Raw genomic sequence first — 14,603 nt, 5'->3', positions numbered from 1 at the left:
GCAGACATAGGGTTTGTTTGAGCAGAATTAAAAAAAGGCAAGAACACGAGCTTCACTCTGAAATATATGAATGGAAATATCAATGCGAAGGAAGTAAAACAAAAGCCATCTTGGTTTATAGCAGAGGTGGCCGATTCACGGGTCTTCGGAAGAAACGACCGTACATCCATGATGCGCTTCGTTTGGATAGCCAAAAGAAGCCTCCGGATAGTGGTAGGACAATATAATAGGAAGTACCTGGGAACCTAGACATAGCAGCAGGCGTTGGGCGTACCGTCAACAAGATATTCTATTTATTGCATCAAGCACACACCCCACGGAGTCGTCGGGAGAGAGTCTGCCTTTCATTCGGGACCAAAAAAGAGTCCCGCAGCCAATGGATGCTCAGCTGCAGCCTTGTGATGATGTTGCGATGAGGCTGTAATGGACAGCATCTCGGATGATCGTTGCATTCGTGGAACCTCGAGGAGGCAACCTTCGGCAAAAGAGACACCTCATTTGGCAGTTGGCTGGCGAATGGACGACGGATGCGCGAGTGATACAGCGCACAGCGTCGGCCGATCTTCGTCTGCCCTGCGATAACGCAGTTTAGACTGATCTCGATCATCAGATGCTCAAAATAGAGGCTGCGATGAGCGAAGTGTCTCTGTTATTATTGATGATGCTTGATGCTTGATTTTCTGACTTTTGGATTCCGACGCCCGCTACGACGACAATTGAATAACTATCCAGACCCATATGGTGCACACACCTCTCTTCGTGTAGCTACGAATCTCCAGCAGGTTTATTGCTCATTTGCGAGTGGTTGGCGGTCGGGATGGCTTCGTCCTCTGCCCCATGCGCTTCTATTGGAGAGAAGAGGATGCAGCGGATGCCACAAAGTCCGCTGGTTAACCAAACCCGGCTGCAGATTTTCACTGCCCGGGCCAGCAAGCTCTTGGGGGCATTTTCACTTGCGGTGCCAATCAAGCCCGTCCCTTCAATGTTATCACAGGTTAAGTTGACCCTGATCGCCCACCCATGTCTAGTTTCTGCCTAACGGCCTGGTCGCGACGACTCGGACAGAGTAGAGTTGGAATCTGGTGGGATCCGGCGCCTCAGATGTAGAATGTCACCGCGAATTAATAAAGGGGGTTTGTCGAACATTTCAAATGTCCTCCCCCCCCCCTAGTTCGTTAACTGAGGCTATAAACGCGTGATGATAGCCCCGTCAACTGCACTCAATTTCTGTCAGTTCCCACAAGGATGCCTCCCAGTGGCAAGCCGACTTTCAGCCTGCGTAGGCCTCATCTCACGAACTCTCTGGAATTCGGGTTCGGAGGGTTGCAGAACAACGTCATGATGCTTCCCTGTTTTTTCTAGTCCGGTGCATCTTTATTATCGTGGATTGCTTCGGATGGGCCGTCTTCTCTTCTCCGCACGTCCTCTCACCGTGCGAGCCTGTCCCTCTGCCTTCGAGACATCATGGATGGATGCACTGATTCGTGGCTTGCGGGGTCAAGATCGGAGCACAAGACAAAAAGCAATTACATGCATGCATACATACATACATTGCTGTTCCGGGTGTTGTTTGGCCCTCCAAGAGACTGCTTGACTCGAGAAACTCTCTCAACCCTCCCCGAATGTATTGCAGAAAGATAGTTCACAACCAGCAACAGCTTCAACATGCGCATCCGCACAGCAGTCAATGCTGCTTAGATTCCCAAGTGCAGTTCCGGGCCTGCAAGCCCCTGATATCGTTAACCCCGCTGTGATCTGCATACAATAACCCGAAACCCGGCACTACAGAGCGTGTCGAAAGCCACCCCCTTAGTGAGCTAGCTAGCTACTGTGTTCCCGGAGTCAGCGGATACACGTATCCCGTACTGTATGCGTCTATTGCTCTTCCTTTTCTGCGCACATTTGGATATCGTCCCTGTTGCTCGCGGGCGTTTGACGGTTGTCACGCTCTACGGGGTCGAGAAGGCCCCTTGGGAGCCGTCGTTCTCCCTCGTGGCCCGGAGTCGCACATCGTCGTGCTGCTTGCATCGCACATTTTCCTATTCGGGGCTTTCACCCCTTTCCCAGGATACCTTACATTTCTCGCAATACCTCGCTTCATTCATTCATTCATTCATTCATTCATTCATACATTCACTTACTTACTCACTCACTCACTCATATATGCTATGCCGTTTCATTCCTTTGCGCTAATTCACGTTGGCAGCGCGAGGTTTAACCCCTCATCACGAACCTCCCCCACCCCTCCTTTTCCAGGCGTGGCTTATTTCTACCCGGTGGCCGTTTGGTCACTATATATGCCTTCCCTGCAATTCTTCCTGAAACGCATTTCTCATGTGGAACCGGAAACACCTGACTACTCCCTCCGCAATCCACTCTTAACGACAATGGACGCTGCCCCAGATGGAGTGGCTCACCAGTCTCCCCCAAAAGGCTCGCCCAGGCAATCTGTGCACGAAGCTCCGGGTCGGTATAGTGTGGATGGTATCGAGGAGGCCATTGATGATACTGACGGCAATGGCATAATACGGGGACATACCAAAAATGACCGAAAGGACATGAGTCGCATGGGCAAGCGGCAGGAGTTGATCGTCAGTCCCATCACAAAAATGTCATTACCAGATATTTGGCGTCCTAAACTGACATTGTGGGGAGGAGTAGAGAAGCTACCGTCCGCTTTCTGCCCTCAGTTTTGCGCTTATCCTACAGGCTACGTGGGAGTTTATGTTGATGTAAGTCCCATGGCCACCATCTTGTTCGTTGTGACACAGGAATGCGCAATATGGATTGAGCTGACTGACGTGAATTTGTCAAGTTCTAATACCGAGGGCCTTAAAAATGGCGGCCTTGCCGGATTATTCTGGTCCTATCTCTGGACCTTCATTGGGTTTGGTTTCGTGATATTCTCTCTTGCAGAAATGGCTTCCATGTAAATACTTTTACCCATTCCCTTCGCCCCAGAAAATATACTTTTTTTCGGTTTTCGTTTCACAAAGGGATGCGCCACTAATTTCTTTTTTTTCGTTTCTTCTTCGATCAAGGGCCCCAATTTCTGGAGGACAATATCATTGGGTCTCGGAGTTTGCGTCAGAAAATCATCAGAAGTTCTTGAGCTACGTCACTGGTCAGTTAAGATGCGTGGTCAAGGTATCGACTCAACAGACTGTGATATATGATGCTAATCCAGTATTGGCGACAGGATGGTTGTCTGTTTTGGCATGGCAAGCCGGTGCGGCATCTGGCTCCTTTCTGACAGGTAACATTATCCAAGGACTGCTCACCGTCAACAGACCAAACTATGAATCTACCGCTTGGAGGGGCACCCTTCTTGTATTTGCCATGGTGGCCCTGATCTATGTTTTCAATATATGGATGGCCCAGGGCCTGCCCATGATACAGAATCTTCTACTTGTCATCCACGTCTTCGGCTTTCTGGCAGTCGTGGTCGTTCTGTGGGTTATGGCTCCCCACCAAACCGCTAAAGCCGTGTTCACAGAATTTAAAAACGGCGGAGGCTGGCCAAGTATTGGAGTAAGCGTTCTGATCGGGCAGCTTTCAGCTATATACGGAAGTTTGAGTACGTTTTCCCTTTCCCCCCCCCTTCTCCCAGTGTTTAGATTATTCCTCCAAAATAAGCAAAATGAGCTAAACGGTACACAAGGCGTTGATGCAACCGCCCATATGGCGGAAGAAGTCAAAGATGCGGGGAGAAACGTACCAAACGCGATTGCCTGGGGGTACATCACGAACGGAATACTCGCCGTCATATTCATCGTCACCTATATCTTCTCCATCCCATCCGTTGACGACGCGCTGAAGGACCCTTCAACGTTCCCATTCATCTATGTATTTCGCAACGCAGTGTCAACGAGTGGGCTAAACGCACTCACGAGCGTTATTCTCATCCTAGTAATCGCAAGCAATATCTCCTTCAATGCCTCCGCCGCCCGCCAAACGTTCTCCTTCGCACGAGACAAAGGCCTCCCCTTTTCCAGATGGCTTTCCGCTGTCCATCCAACGAAACACATACCGGCAAACGCCATATTGGTTTCCTGCCTAATGAGCGCTCTTCTCTCGCTCATTAACCTTGGATCTAGCGCCGCATTTCACGCCATCATCTCTCTCAACGTCGCTGCTCTCATGGCTACGTACGTTGTCTCAATCAGTTGTGTACTCTATCGCCGCCTTACATGCCCGGAGTTGCTGCCCCATGCACGCTGGAGTTTAGGCCCCGTCTTTGGCCCGATTATCAATGCCGCTGGCCTAGCTTATGTTGTGTTTGCGCTCTTCTGGTCGTTCTGGCCTGCTGACAGGCATGTCACTGTGAACAATTTCAACTGGAGCATTGTTATATTTACCTGCGTGGTCGCACTTAGCCTTGTAATGTATTGTGTGCAGGGCAAGAAGACGTACACGGGGCCTGTCACTACGGTGATTGGCAGGTATTGATTGTAAACGGCGGGCAAGCATCAGGATGGAGTTTTACTTTTGCTATCCACGGCTGTCGCATATGTAATGTACCTTTCTCCCTTTCCCAGAATTGTTGTTTGCAGTCTTCATTTCTCTGTGGTTTTACGTCACTTCTATGCGAACTGGCCATGGGCGTCGGTTTTTTTTTTTTTTTTTTTTTTTTTTTTTTTTTTTTTTTCCTTTTTTCTTTTTCTTTTTTCTTTTTCTTTTTCTTTTTTCTTTTTTCTTTTTCTTTTTTTATTCCCAATTATTTTCCCAAAATGATACACTATGTTAAAAGAGCTCATTAAAAGTGTTACAGCTAACTTCCAAGGCTTTCAAACATAAGCTCTGTCTTTTGCTACCACGCGTACAGTTTTCTATCAAGATCAGCAACAGTCGTATTTGAAATATGACATTTTGTCCCAAGAGATGGACTGTGGCCTGGCTCAGGGGGTGTACTGCATGGCGTGGCAGGGCTTCGTTTCTCCTTTCTGCGCCCCCTCTCGACTATTTGGGAGCGCTGGTGGACCCGTGGACAACATACACAGTGCATACCTACCTCCCTCGCCATGTTTCGCTTGAAGAGGGCCGTAGACAGAGAACCGAGCCAGATAATGCCAACAGGTGAAGTCGTCGTTCCAGCTTAATGTTAACCTCGGGAACACTTTAGCTAGACCCGGGCAAGGGTCAAGTCTTATTTTAGTTAAGCTCAGCGGCCCCACTTGGAAGCCGTCACAGCGATGGCCCGTAGGGAGCGCCCACAGCCCCCTGAAGGTTAGTATTGTATAACTCCACACAACGTTGATATCCATCGTATGCTGCTGATTGTGATGTCAACATGGAAATTGAAGCCCACTTTTGAATTGTAAGAAACATGCAAAACGACCTGGCTACAGGTGTTGGGTGGCTGGCCTGTGGGACGTGGTAACTACGTTACATACCCAGCAGAATCAAGACTTCTCCAACTCTGCCGATCAAGCGTCAAGAAACTATGTAGCGCTTTTCGTTGAACTGCTGCAGAAGCAAAGCCCGATAAAATTGTTCAACCTAAGTGGCTGAGGGATCAAAAAGCCTAAATAATAGTCCAGATCAGCCCAGGAGGTCCGTGTGGTTGCTCAGGCTCTTCAGGGAAAAGATTCCGGCGGTGGCGTAGGGAGGTCTGGTATATTTGCCCGGGAACCTCGATGACGGCGGATTACATCCACCCCCGGGCAAAAAGGCAGCGAGTCAGATAGTTAAACCAAATAAGGAACGGTATGTGGCGTTATTACAAGGGCGACAAAGTGTCCCCTACTTGTGATGAAATTGGAGCAACACATAGCTAGGTAGCTACCCTGGTCATGGTCATTTTGCCAACTATCAATCCGGTCATCACCAATGTCCCAGATCTGCGGGAAAAGAGAGAGGAGACGTGAACTCAGGGCGCAGGTTCAAATCTCCTTCAGAGCAGCCAAGAGTCTGCTCATCTGCAGCAGACCAATGTGATAGATCTTGAACGATATGATAATATTTTTCTTCTTCTCAATAAGATAATAAAATATTATTCCGTGTACGCCAACACATCAATCATTCTCATGTCTCGTTCCAGTCCAGGGCGGGGTCGGTCTGCCCATGCTCACTGTCCAGTCTTGTTTAACCTTCTTGATGGTGTAGGCAGCTGGTTGGCTTATTTGCCAGGAATATAGGGACCAGAGAAGCCGCAGCAGCGACCCAAGCAATTAATGAGCGCGTGGGGAAGATAGATCGTGCATACGTTACCAGGGTGCTGAGTATATATTGATCGTGGTGAGTGAATATAGCTGTATATGACTCAGGATAGATAGTGGTTCAGCAACAGCTATTCAGGCAAATGACGCAGCCTAACAACCCGGTGCGGTAAATTCTACCTGTGGCTTTTTGGATAACTAGTTACATGTTAAGCTCAGATCATATATCTGCCTCTCCTGCTTTAAACTAAAACGGTAGGTTAGTATTAAGTATCAGAACAGAGACGTATCTGGCAGATGGGGGGAGGACAGTCGAGGTGACATGCTGAGAACGTACCAAATCATGTTCACATTGCGCTCTCCACCCCCTCCTTGCTCTGATGAGCGTATGAGCAATAGGACAGATGAAAGCCCATTTGAGAAGAAAAGAGGGGGATAAAGAATGAAACGCCCTATCCAAGAATCCCCGCCAAAATACAACATTACATTTAACACATAAAACCCCCATCCCCACCCAATTCCATTCACCCCAAAATCACCGACATCCCATAATCCGAAAACCCCGGATTCCCCAAAATGTACCTCAACGCATTCTCACGGTCCTTCACGATCATCTCCTCAGCCTCCCACCGCCTCCGTGTTATCTCCTTCTCCTTCACCCTAAGAGCACCAGCCCGCCCCGCCCACCACGAAGAACCCCTGCTAGCCTTGTCCAAACTCTCCAACTCCTCGTTCTCCGCCTTGACAACCAACGTCCGCACCATCTGCTTCCAATTCTGCAGACCGGCCTTGACACAGTCGCGGCAGCGCTGATGCGCGTCGGAATGGTTTATGGAGAGGCTATTGTTGCCGCTGCTGTTTTGCGCCGCGACAGACGAAATAGAGGAGGAGGAGGAGGAGGAAGAGGAGCTAGGATTCCCTTCTACTCCATCTTCATCATTAAGCTGGAGAATGGTGGCTTCAGCCAGGTCCACGGCATCCCGCGTCCATGCCAGGCCGTGCTCTGGCGATGAGGAGGCGAATATGATCTCGCCGATGTACACCATCAGGCCGGCCTCTTCGCAGGCCGTGGAGAGGGAGCGCGTGGCAGGTTCGTTCCCGGTCCGTGTTCGGAGAGGGTATTCTGGGGGCGTGAGAAGGGAAAGGATGGATTTCCAGAGGTTGGAGAGCAGAGACTCGTCCTTGGATGCTGCAGGGTGGATTCTTGGCTCGGGGGCAGTGGCGGCGGCAGTGGCAGTGGCTACCGGAGTCTGAGCTTCGGGAAGAGCCCTACGAGCTCTCAGAACCGATACAAAGACCGATAATGCTCTGGATAGGTTGCCGAGGCGCACTTGGTGGACCCCCAGGGCCGTGGAGGCCCGTAACAGGTTATCCGTCACGTATTCATTCCCTTGCTCCTTCAGAACACCAGTCTTCATGTCGACAACCTGCGTCGGGTTCACGCCTCCAGGCAGTCCCGCTGTGGCGATATCCATCGCCCACGCATACACATCTCCAGCCGTCTTCTTCAGCCCCTTGAAATCCAGCCAATCGGCATAAGCCAGCGCCGCATCGAGTTTCTGATGCGTCCCAAACCCCTTCGTAGTTAAAATCTTCATGTAGAACACCTCAGGGCTTGGATAGGCCGGCACACAGTCCTCCTCCTTCAACATCTTCGTCGTTCCAGGCAGGAGCTGCGGCGTCGCGTTGGACGGGCCAAGCACACACTGCGCGGGCCCAACCATCTGCTGCTTCTTATCCTCCATCCACCCGTCCAGTTTCTCCGCCGCCTCCCCAGCGCCCATGAGCGCCTGGAAATATCCTGTCGTCCACGCCTCACTCATGCCCGTAATGTCCAGCCCGGCCTTCCCGACGCCCTCAATCAACAACCCGCCTTCCGCCAGCTCCTTCAGCCCCTTCCCGTCGATCTCCGGATCCTCCAACCTCGCGAGCAATTCCGTGTACAAGCTGCCCACACTCGCCCAGCTCGTCTGGAGCTTATGGAACCGCTCCGGGTGCTGTCCGGCCCGCGCGCTGCGCAGTTTCCAGCGGCTCCAGAACGTCCACTCAGGCGGGGTGGGGAATATGCTCTCGTAGCTCTGCTGTGTAAACCCCATGCGGATCACGAAGAGGAGCACTATGGCTAGATACACTCTCAGGACGAACCGCAGCACCCTGTATATTTTCTGGTAGTAGGCTCTGCGTTCCGTGCTGATGAGGCGCGGGATGTGCAGACGGAGAAGAGCGGCATTCAGGAGACGGCTGGAGGCTGCGGGACGCGGACAGGAGGCAGCGGGGGAGTGGAGGAAGGGCAGCTGGGGTCTGTGGCGGGCCGTGGGGGAGGTGATGAGGAGCTTGGGGCGGTTGGTGGTGAAGAGGCGGGGGTTGGGGGGTTGGGGGTGGCATCCCGGTGGCCGCAGTGGCTGCAGCGGCCGGAGGAGATGTGGCATCCGTCGTTGGGCGAGATACGGGGGTAACATGCTTGGGGCGCAACGATATGAACCGCGCGGTGCAACGCATTGCGGAGTCGCAGAGAAGAAAAGATGCGAAATGCGGAGTGGCGGACTCGGGGTGTTTGTCTTGTTTGCATTTGGCCTCCCCTCAAGCCTGAGCCAAAAGTTCTCATCTACGATGTATTTTATGTATAGGAACTGCACTGGTCGGCTGTTGCAAGACGACACTCTCGTCTGGACTCCGACACGCACAGAGTGAAAGTTGAGACAAGGTATTAATCATTAGGGCATCTCGCCTATCTAGCTATATCTGAGGAAAAAGAACCAGCAAATTTATTATACGAAAATATAGAAAGGCATCCCGAAATATCTATCCTAGGAATCTCCATACCGTCCACGTTATGTGTCGTTAAAGCAAGTGTCCCTTGAGAGGAAGCCGCTTAAAAATATAAATAAGTAAATATATAAAACCCCCAGAGCGCCTTGCGTCATTGGGCCATGATTCCCACCCAACCAAAACCAAATGGCAATCATCTAACTGCGATCCAAGAACCCCTGGCTCTCAAGCATAAGAATGATCTCATGGACAATAGCCCGCACAGTCTGCTTCTCAACGTCGACAGTGAGGTCCGCCGACTTGGGCGTCTCGTACGGGTCGTCCACGCCCGTGAAGCCCTTGATCTCTCCGCGCCTCGCCTTGGCGTATATGCCCCTCTTATCAGTCTTCTCGGCGTACTCCAGCGAAGTGGCGACGTGGACGAGGAAGAAGCTTCCGACGGAGGAGATGGTGTCGCGGGCAACCTGCCTGCTGTGCTCGTGCGGCGCGATGGGCGCGGCGATGACGGCGGCACCAGACTTGGTAAGCTCCGCGGCGACGAAGGCGATGCGCTGGATGTTCTTGTGCCGGTCCTCGCGGGAGAAGCCGAGCTCGAAGGACAGCTCGTGCCGCACTGTGTCTCCCAGCAGCAGGGAGACGGAGCGGCCGCCCTGCTGGTTCAGAGTCACCTGCAGGGCCCGTGCGATGGCGTCCTTGCCGCTGTTCTGGTAGCCAGTGAGGAAGATGGTGAAGCCCTGCGTCGATCGGGGTGGGTTCGATTCGCGCAGCACCTTGACGACCTCCGGGTAGGAGAACCATTCGGGGATGCTGGCGCCGGTGCGCAGGCGCTTTCGCAGGTCCGTTCCGCTGATGTCGAGCGTTTTGGTGTGCTCGGGCACTTCGTCGATGGGTCTGTATTCGTCTGTATCTGGCAGGTAGGTCACCTGCTGGAACTCAACGACCTCGATGCCAAGCTCGTCCTTGTACTTTTCAACGGCGTGTTGGGCGTCATACGGGCCGTAGAAGTCGACGCCTTTGGAATTCTTCCCTGGGCCCGCGTGGTCTCGTCCGACGATGAAGTGCGTGGCTCCGTGGTTCTTGCGGATGATGGCGTGCCAGATCGCTTCGCGGGGACCGCCCATTCGCATGGCAAGGGGGAGAAGACCCAGAGCGGCCATTCCGTTGGGGTACCTGGATAGAATAGCCTGATAGGCGCGAACACGGGTGAAGTGGTCAATGTCGCCGGGTTTGGTGAGGCCGACGACTGGGTGGATCAGCACGTTCGCTTGGCGGGCACGGGCAGCTCGAACGGTCAATTCGCGGTGGGCTCGATGCATGGGATTTCTGTTTTCTTCTGCGTGAGCTGAACCGTTCTGCAGCCAGGAGATTGGAGAACAAAATGAGGGCCCCACCTGGTCTGGAATGCAACGACTTTTGACCACCCGAGCTTGTCAAAATGGGATCGTAGCTCAGCGGGTGTGACTACACCGGATGTTAGCGTCTTGGTCCACCGGGGTATTTTGCTTTGTCGCGGGGGGTTTTGGGGGGGGGGGGTGCGCTCACATCGAAGGGCGACATAGTCATAGTGATCCAGCTTGTTTACAGCTTCGACCTTTCCTCCAACGTAGAAGTCTTGAACCTTCGTGAAGAGGTATTTAACGGCGGGATGCTCTTCGTCCCCGCCAAAGACCTCTTCAGCTTCCTTCTGTCTGTGTGTTCGTAGCAGAAAAGCCAACCGTCAGCGTTCTCTCGATATGGGACCAGCGGCGGAGTCACATGGCAACCTACTTGTCTGGTCGGTAGACGTCGTCCACCGTGAGGATGGCCAGATTGCGGTCATCCCTGAAATCTCGGAGGGTGATGCGGGCTCCGGGGCTCACCCCCAGATCCTGGATCTCCTTGGCGGAAACATCGAGCGTGACAGGGATGCTGAAGACGTTGCCGTCCGCGAGACGGGTATTGGCGACGACGCTGACGGGAAGGGGAGAAGATCGAATTAGCAATGCCATTTTACACCGGCGGGTGTGACGGGGAGTCTCTCTGCATCATGGGACTTGTATGTACCCATTGTAATCCGTTTCATCCATGAAACCTGTTGGAAAGAAGCGTCTGTAAGCCACTGTAGCAACAACATAAAGATGGTGGGTGGGAGTCAACAACAACGCTCTCGTAAATATCCACTCAATCTCCAGGTGATTCTGTCAGAAAAGAAGTAACAGCAAAGATACAAAACACCCACTCAATCTCAGCGTGATTCTGTCAGAAGAAATAACAGCAAAGAATACCTTCGAGAGGGCTGAAGCCGCCATTCAAGATCAATTCCAAGTCGCAGAGCTGTCTCTCGGTGAGCACGATGGCGGGCAGAGTCTCCGCTTCCGCCTCCAACTCGTCGTGCCGCGGCGCATCTCTGGCAATCAGGTCCTTGAGGACGCCGCCATGGGGTTTATTGGCCATGAGCGGGGTTTTCTTTCTTTCTTTCTTTTTTTTTTTATTATTATTATTATATTATTAATGTTTATTATTGATAGCAGCCGGAGGACTCAACAAACCGCAGACGCAGGCACTGAGCTCGAAATAGAGGAGCGACAGGAGCACTGGACTTGAAATTGAAGCCGGGTTAGCAGCGAATGTATTAAGTTGATAGTGAGAACCGAAAGGAAGAGAGGATATACATACATACATACATATATATATATATATATATATATATATATAATTATTAAAAATAAACAAGTCTGAGAGAGAGACTTGGGATGACGACGGGTTCTTGCAGGCGGTTCGTGCTGCTCCCTGCAAGAAGTGACGCTTGAGCCGGGCAGACCAAACAATCCCTGGGCAGTCCGAATATATGGCCCCAATGAGGGAACCCAAAAATCGGTCGAACAGCCCCCCATCTCCCTTCTAACCAAACACCCCCCCCCCCCCCCCTCCTGATCCACTTTTACCCCACAGGGGCACACACAATCCCCCCCTGGTCTCCCAAGCATTTGGCAGCAGTTACGCCGACGCCAGCATTTGCCCCCTCCATCACCGTCTAGCGGGGGCAACGGGGTGTTGTGTGTCCGGCACATGTCGTCAATCTCGGCGGGAATCCTCGCCACAAGACAGACCAGACTGCCTGGAATAATCCTGGCAGCGTAGGGCGACCCGCTACACACACACGAGTAAGTCACTGAGGCCATGTGCTGAAACAGACTTGCATAACTAGTGAGTTAGCTGGGTGTTTGATAACGAAAACAGAAAAAATATAACGACAGGAACCGAGATATAGCCCCGTTGTTTCCAGCCGGCGATTAGTTTTGGTTCTGGGTGGAAACTGCGCCTTTTCCAAGGCTCGATTCGCCATTCTCGCTGCAAACGCCGTCAGTTGGTGGTCGGATTGCGTGATACCCCACGGGCCGCTAGCGTAAGATCAACTGAGCCGAGGAGTGGACGGGTGGTTTCTCGATGCTATGGTTGGTTATTGGTTAAGGTTGGTTAATTAATTAACTGGTTGGTTTGGTTGGTTGATTAAATGGGTTGGCGGTTGGTTGGTTACCCTTCTCCGGTCCGGAGAAAGGTTGTTCCCGAGGCATCTACATCTACATATGTATTGGGCTGAATCATTTCCAGTGTTTCACGCGGGCAAACATGTTCAGCATGCAGACGGAATCAAATGGGAATTTAGATATCTGTAATGCGTCCGATTTGCAAAGTTGCATCTAGATACCAGCTCGATTTGTTTTCTGGATATAGGTTCATATGGACAAGCAGATCCTTGCCTTCCTCCACATTGATTCCAATGTGCACCACCAAAGAGAGCAAAACAAATAAAGAATAATAAAGAATAATAAATAAATAAATAAATAAATAAATAAATAATAACAATAAAAAGAAGAAGAAGAAGAAGAAGAAGAAGAAGAAGAAGAAGAAGAAGAAGAAGAAAAGACCCTCAGCAGCCCCCCACCTCAAGCGCCTGGCTGAGGGCCTCCGCCTGCCTCTTGAGCTCCTGCTCCCTCAGGAACTGCGCATACCGCGACCGCGGGTTGTGGATTCCACACTCCGTCTTTGGCTGGCCCCTCCACCTCCCCGCCCTCTCGTCCTCCGTGTCCCTCACGGGCTGCGTGGAATGCCAGTCGCCCACGCTCTTGTACCCCCGGTCCAGCAGCTCGTTGTATGGCACCCTGTTTGCGGCAATGTACTCCTTGACCTGCGCAAAGGACCAGTTGGCCAGCGGGTTGATCTTGATGAGCCCCGCCTCGTCGAGCTCGATGATATCCAGGTCCCCGCGCTTCCCGCCCTGGCTGCGGCGTCGGCCGGTCAGGACAGCGCCCACGGCCAACTCGCGATAGGCGCGCTGGGCCGGCTCCACCTTGGCGACCCAGTCGTAGAGCTGGTCGTTGGATTCCCAGAGGGTGGGGCCGTATTGGGCGGCGAAGTCGTCGGGCGTGGAGGCGTCGGCGGGCTTGTAGACGTGGATGTTTGTGGAGGGGTAGTGTCTGCGGACGCGGTCAAGGAGGGAGAGGGTTTCGGGGAAGTGGTGGAGGGTGTCGAGGAAGATGAGGTCGATGCGGTGGGGTCGGGGGACCTGGAGTTTGGAGAGCATGTCGAGCGTGGCTAGGCCGGTCAGGCCGAAGCCGGTGGTCTGGTAAAGGCCCGGTAATGTGGTGATGCACCATCGGAGGATGTCTGTTGGGGTGGGTGGGCTGATGTGAGTTTCACGGGATGGGGGACAAGTGGTGATGTTTGAACAACGGGTGCGTACCTTGCGGCTCTAGGAATTGGAGCTGTCTGTTGAGGAATTTCAGGTGTGGTTTGGTGAAGAGGAGCTCCGGGATGCTGTGGACGCTGGCGCTGCCACTGACATATCCAGACTCGGTCTCCATGGCCTCTGTGTCAGACGGATAGTTGGAGGGGATTTTGGATGGCATTGGGGATCTCAACAGAGAAGCGGATTTGTCAGACAGAATTGACGGTAGATATTGAAGATCCGTCTATAGAGAAGACAACAATGTATACGGGATGATATACGGAATGGCTGCACAATGCTGACTAAATCGAGGTAGAGTTGGCAGGCTGCCAGCAGTGACGGTGACTATAAAGCAGAAGCGTCGAGATGCACAGGGAGTAGGAAGAGAAAGGGAAAGAGATAGAGAGGAGGGGGAAAGACAGCAGAGCCCGGGAGAGAAAGCCCTTTCTCTCTGCTGTTCCCACACACACACACACACACACACACACAAACTCACACTCACAAACTGTCTGCCGTTGCCGTCCACCCCCAATTCTTGCGCTCACCCCAGCCTCTGCCCGTCGGAGCCACGGCCGGCCGGACCAACCGCGACCGCAGGGTCGGACAGGGCAGGCCAGAACGGGGCCAGATCACACCCTCCGTGCCTGCTCACCCGGTGCCCCCTGCAGACCATGGCTATACGGCACACGGCAGGCGTCTCTTCTGCCCACTGCACCCGAAAGGCCGCGCCCCCCCCCCCCCCCTCATATCTTCATAAAGGCACCCTTTAGAAAACGAAAAACAAAAGGGGGGGGGGGGTCGAAAGAAAAACCTCCCTTACCCAGTGTCTTTGTGGATCTTGGCAATACTCATATTAAAAGTATCCGGTTGGTAGACAAAATCCTTCCTCAAAAAATCCCACCAAAAAAAAAAACGTAAGAGCTGAAGCAACCGTGTCAAAATAAAAAAAACTACTACCAGGAGATCAA

General features: G+C 52.4%; 4 protein-coding genes across 4 annotated transcripts; 1 reads left to right on the top strand and 3 right to left on the bottom strand.

Annotated features, from left to right (window-relative positions):
* Positions 1–2,168: 2,168 nt before the first annotated feature.
* Positions 2,169–4,449, top strand: PADG_06064 (uncharacterized protein; the record flags this gene model as incomplete). The annotated part of the gene is made up of 4 exons (XM_010763023.1): positions 2,169–2,929; positions 3,042–3,124; positions 3,200–3,577; positions 3,662–4,449. The coding sequence occupies 4 exons, from the start codon at positions 2,169–2,171 to the stop codon at positions 4,447–4,449; spliced, it is 2,010 nt and encodes a 669-aa protein (XP_010761325.1).
* Positions 4,450–6,682: 2,233 nt separating this feature from the next.
* PADG_06063 (uncharacterized protein) lies at positions 6,683–8,617 on the bottom strand (the record flags this gene model as incomplete). Its single annotated transcript, XM_010763220.1, has 1 exon — positions 6,683–8,617. One exon carries the CDS (start codon positions 8,615–8,617, stop codon positions 6,683–6,685), a length of 1,935 nt encoding a protein of 644 aa, XP_010761522.1.
* A 507-nt stretch (positions 8,618–9,124) lies between these two features.
* Positions 9,125–11,360, bottom strand: PADG_06062 (sulfate adenylyltransferase; the record flags this gene model as incomplete). The annotated part of the gene is made up of 6 exons (XM_010763022.1): positions 9,125–10,250; positions 10,319–10,388; positions 10,470–10,615; positions 10,695–10,877; positions 10,971–10,998; positions 11,192–11,360. The coding sequence occupies 6 exons, from the start codon at positions 11,358–11,360 to the stop codon at positions 9,125–9,127; spliced, it is 1,722 nt and encodes a 573-aa protein (XP_010761324.1).
* A 1,477-nt stretch (positions 11,361–12,837) lies between these two features.
* PADG_06061 (phosphoadenosine phosphosulfate reductase) lies at positions 12,838–13,816 on the bottom strand (the record flags this gene model as incomplete). Its single annotated transcript, XM_010763219.1, has 2 exons — positions 12,838–13,574; positions 13,651–13,816. 2 exons carry the CDS (start codon positions 13,814–13,816, stop codon positions 12,838–12,840), a joined length of 903 nt encoding a protein of 300 aa, XP_010761521.1.
* Positions 13,817–14,603: the final 787 nt, after the last annotated feature.

The sequence above is a fragment of the Paracoccidioides brasiliensis genome (assembly GCF_000150735.1).
Source record: "Paracoccidioides brasiliensis Pb18 unplaced genomic scaffold supercont2.7, whole genome shotgun sequence".
Classification (NCBI taxonomy): Eukaryota; Fungi; Ascomycota; class Eurotiomycetes; order Onygenales; family Ajellomycetaceae; genus Paracoccidioides; species Paracoccidioides brasiliensis.
Note: the sequence above shows the minus strand (reverse complement) of the source record. Positions and strands in the feature narration are given on the sequence as shown.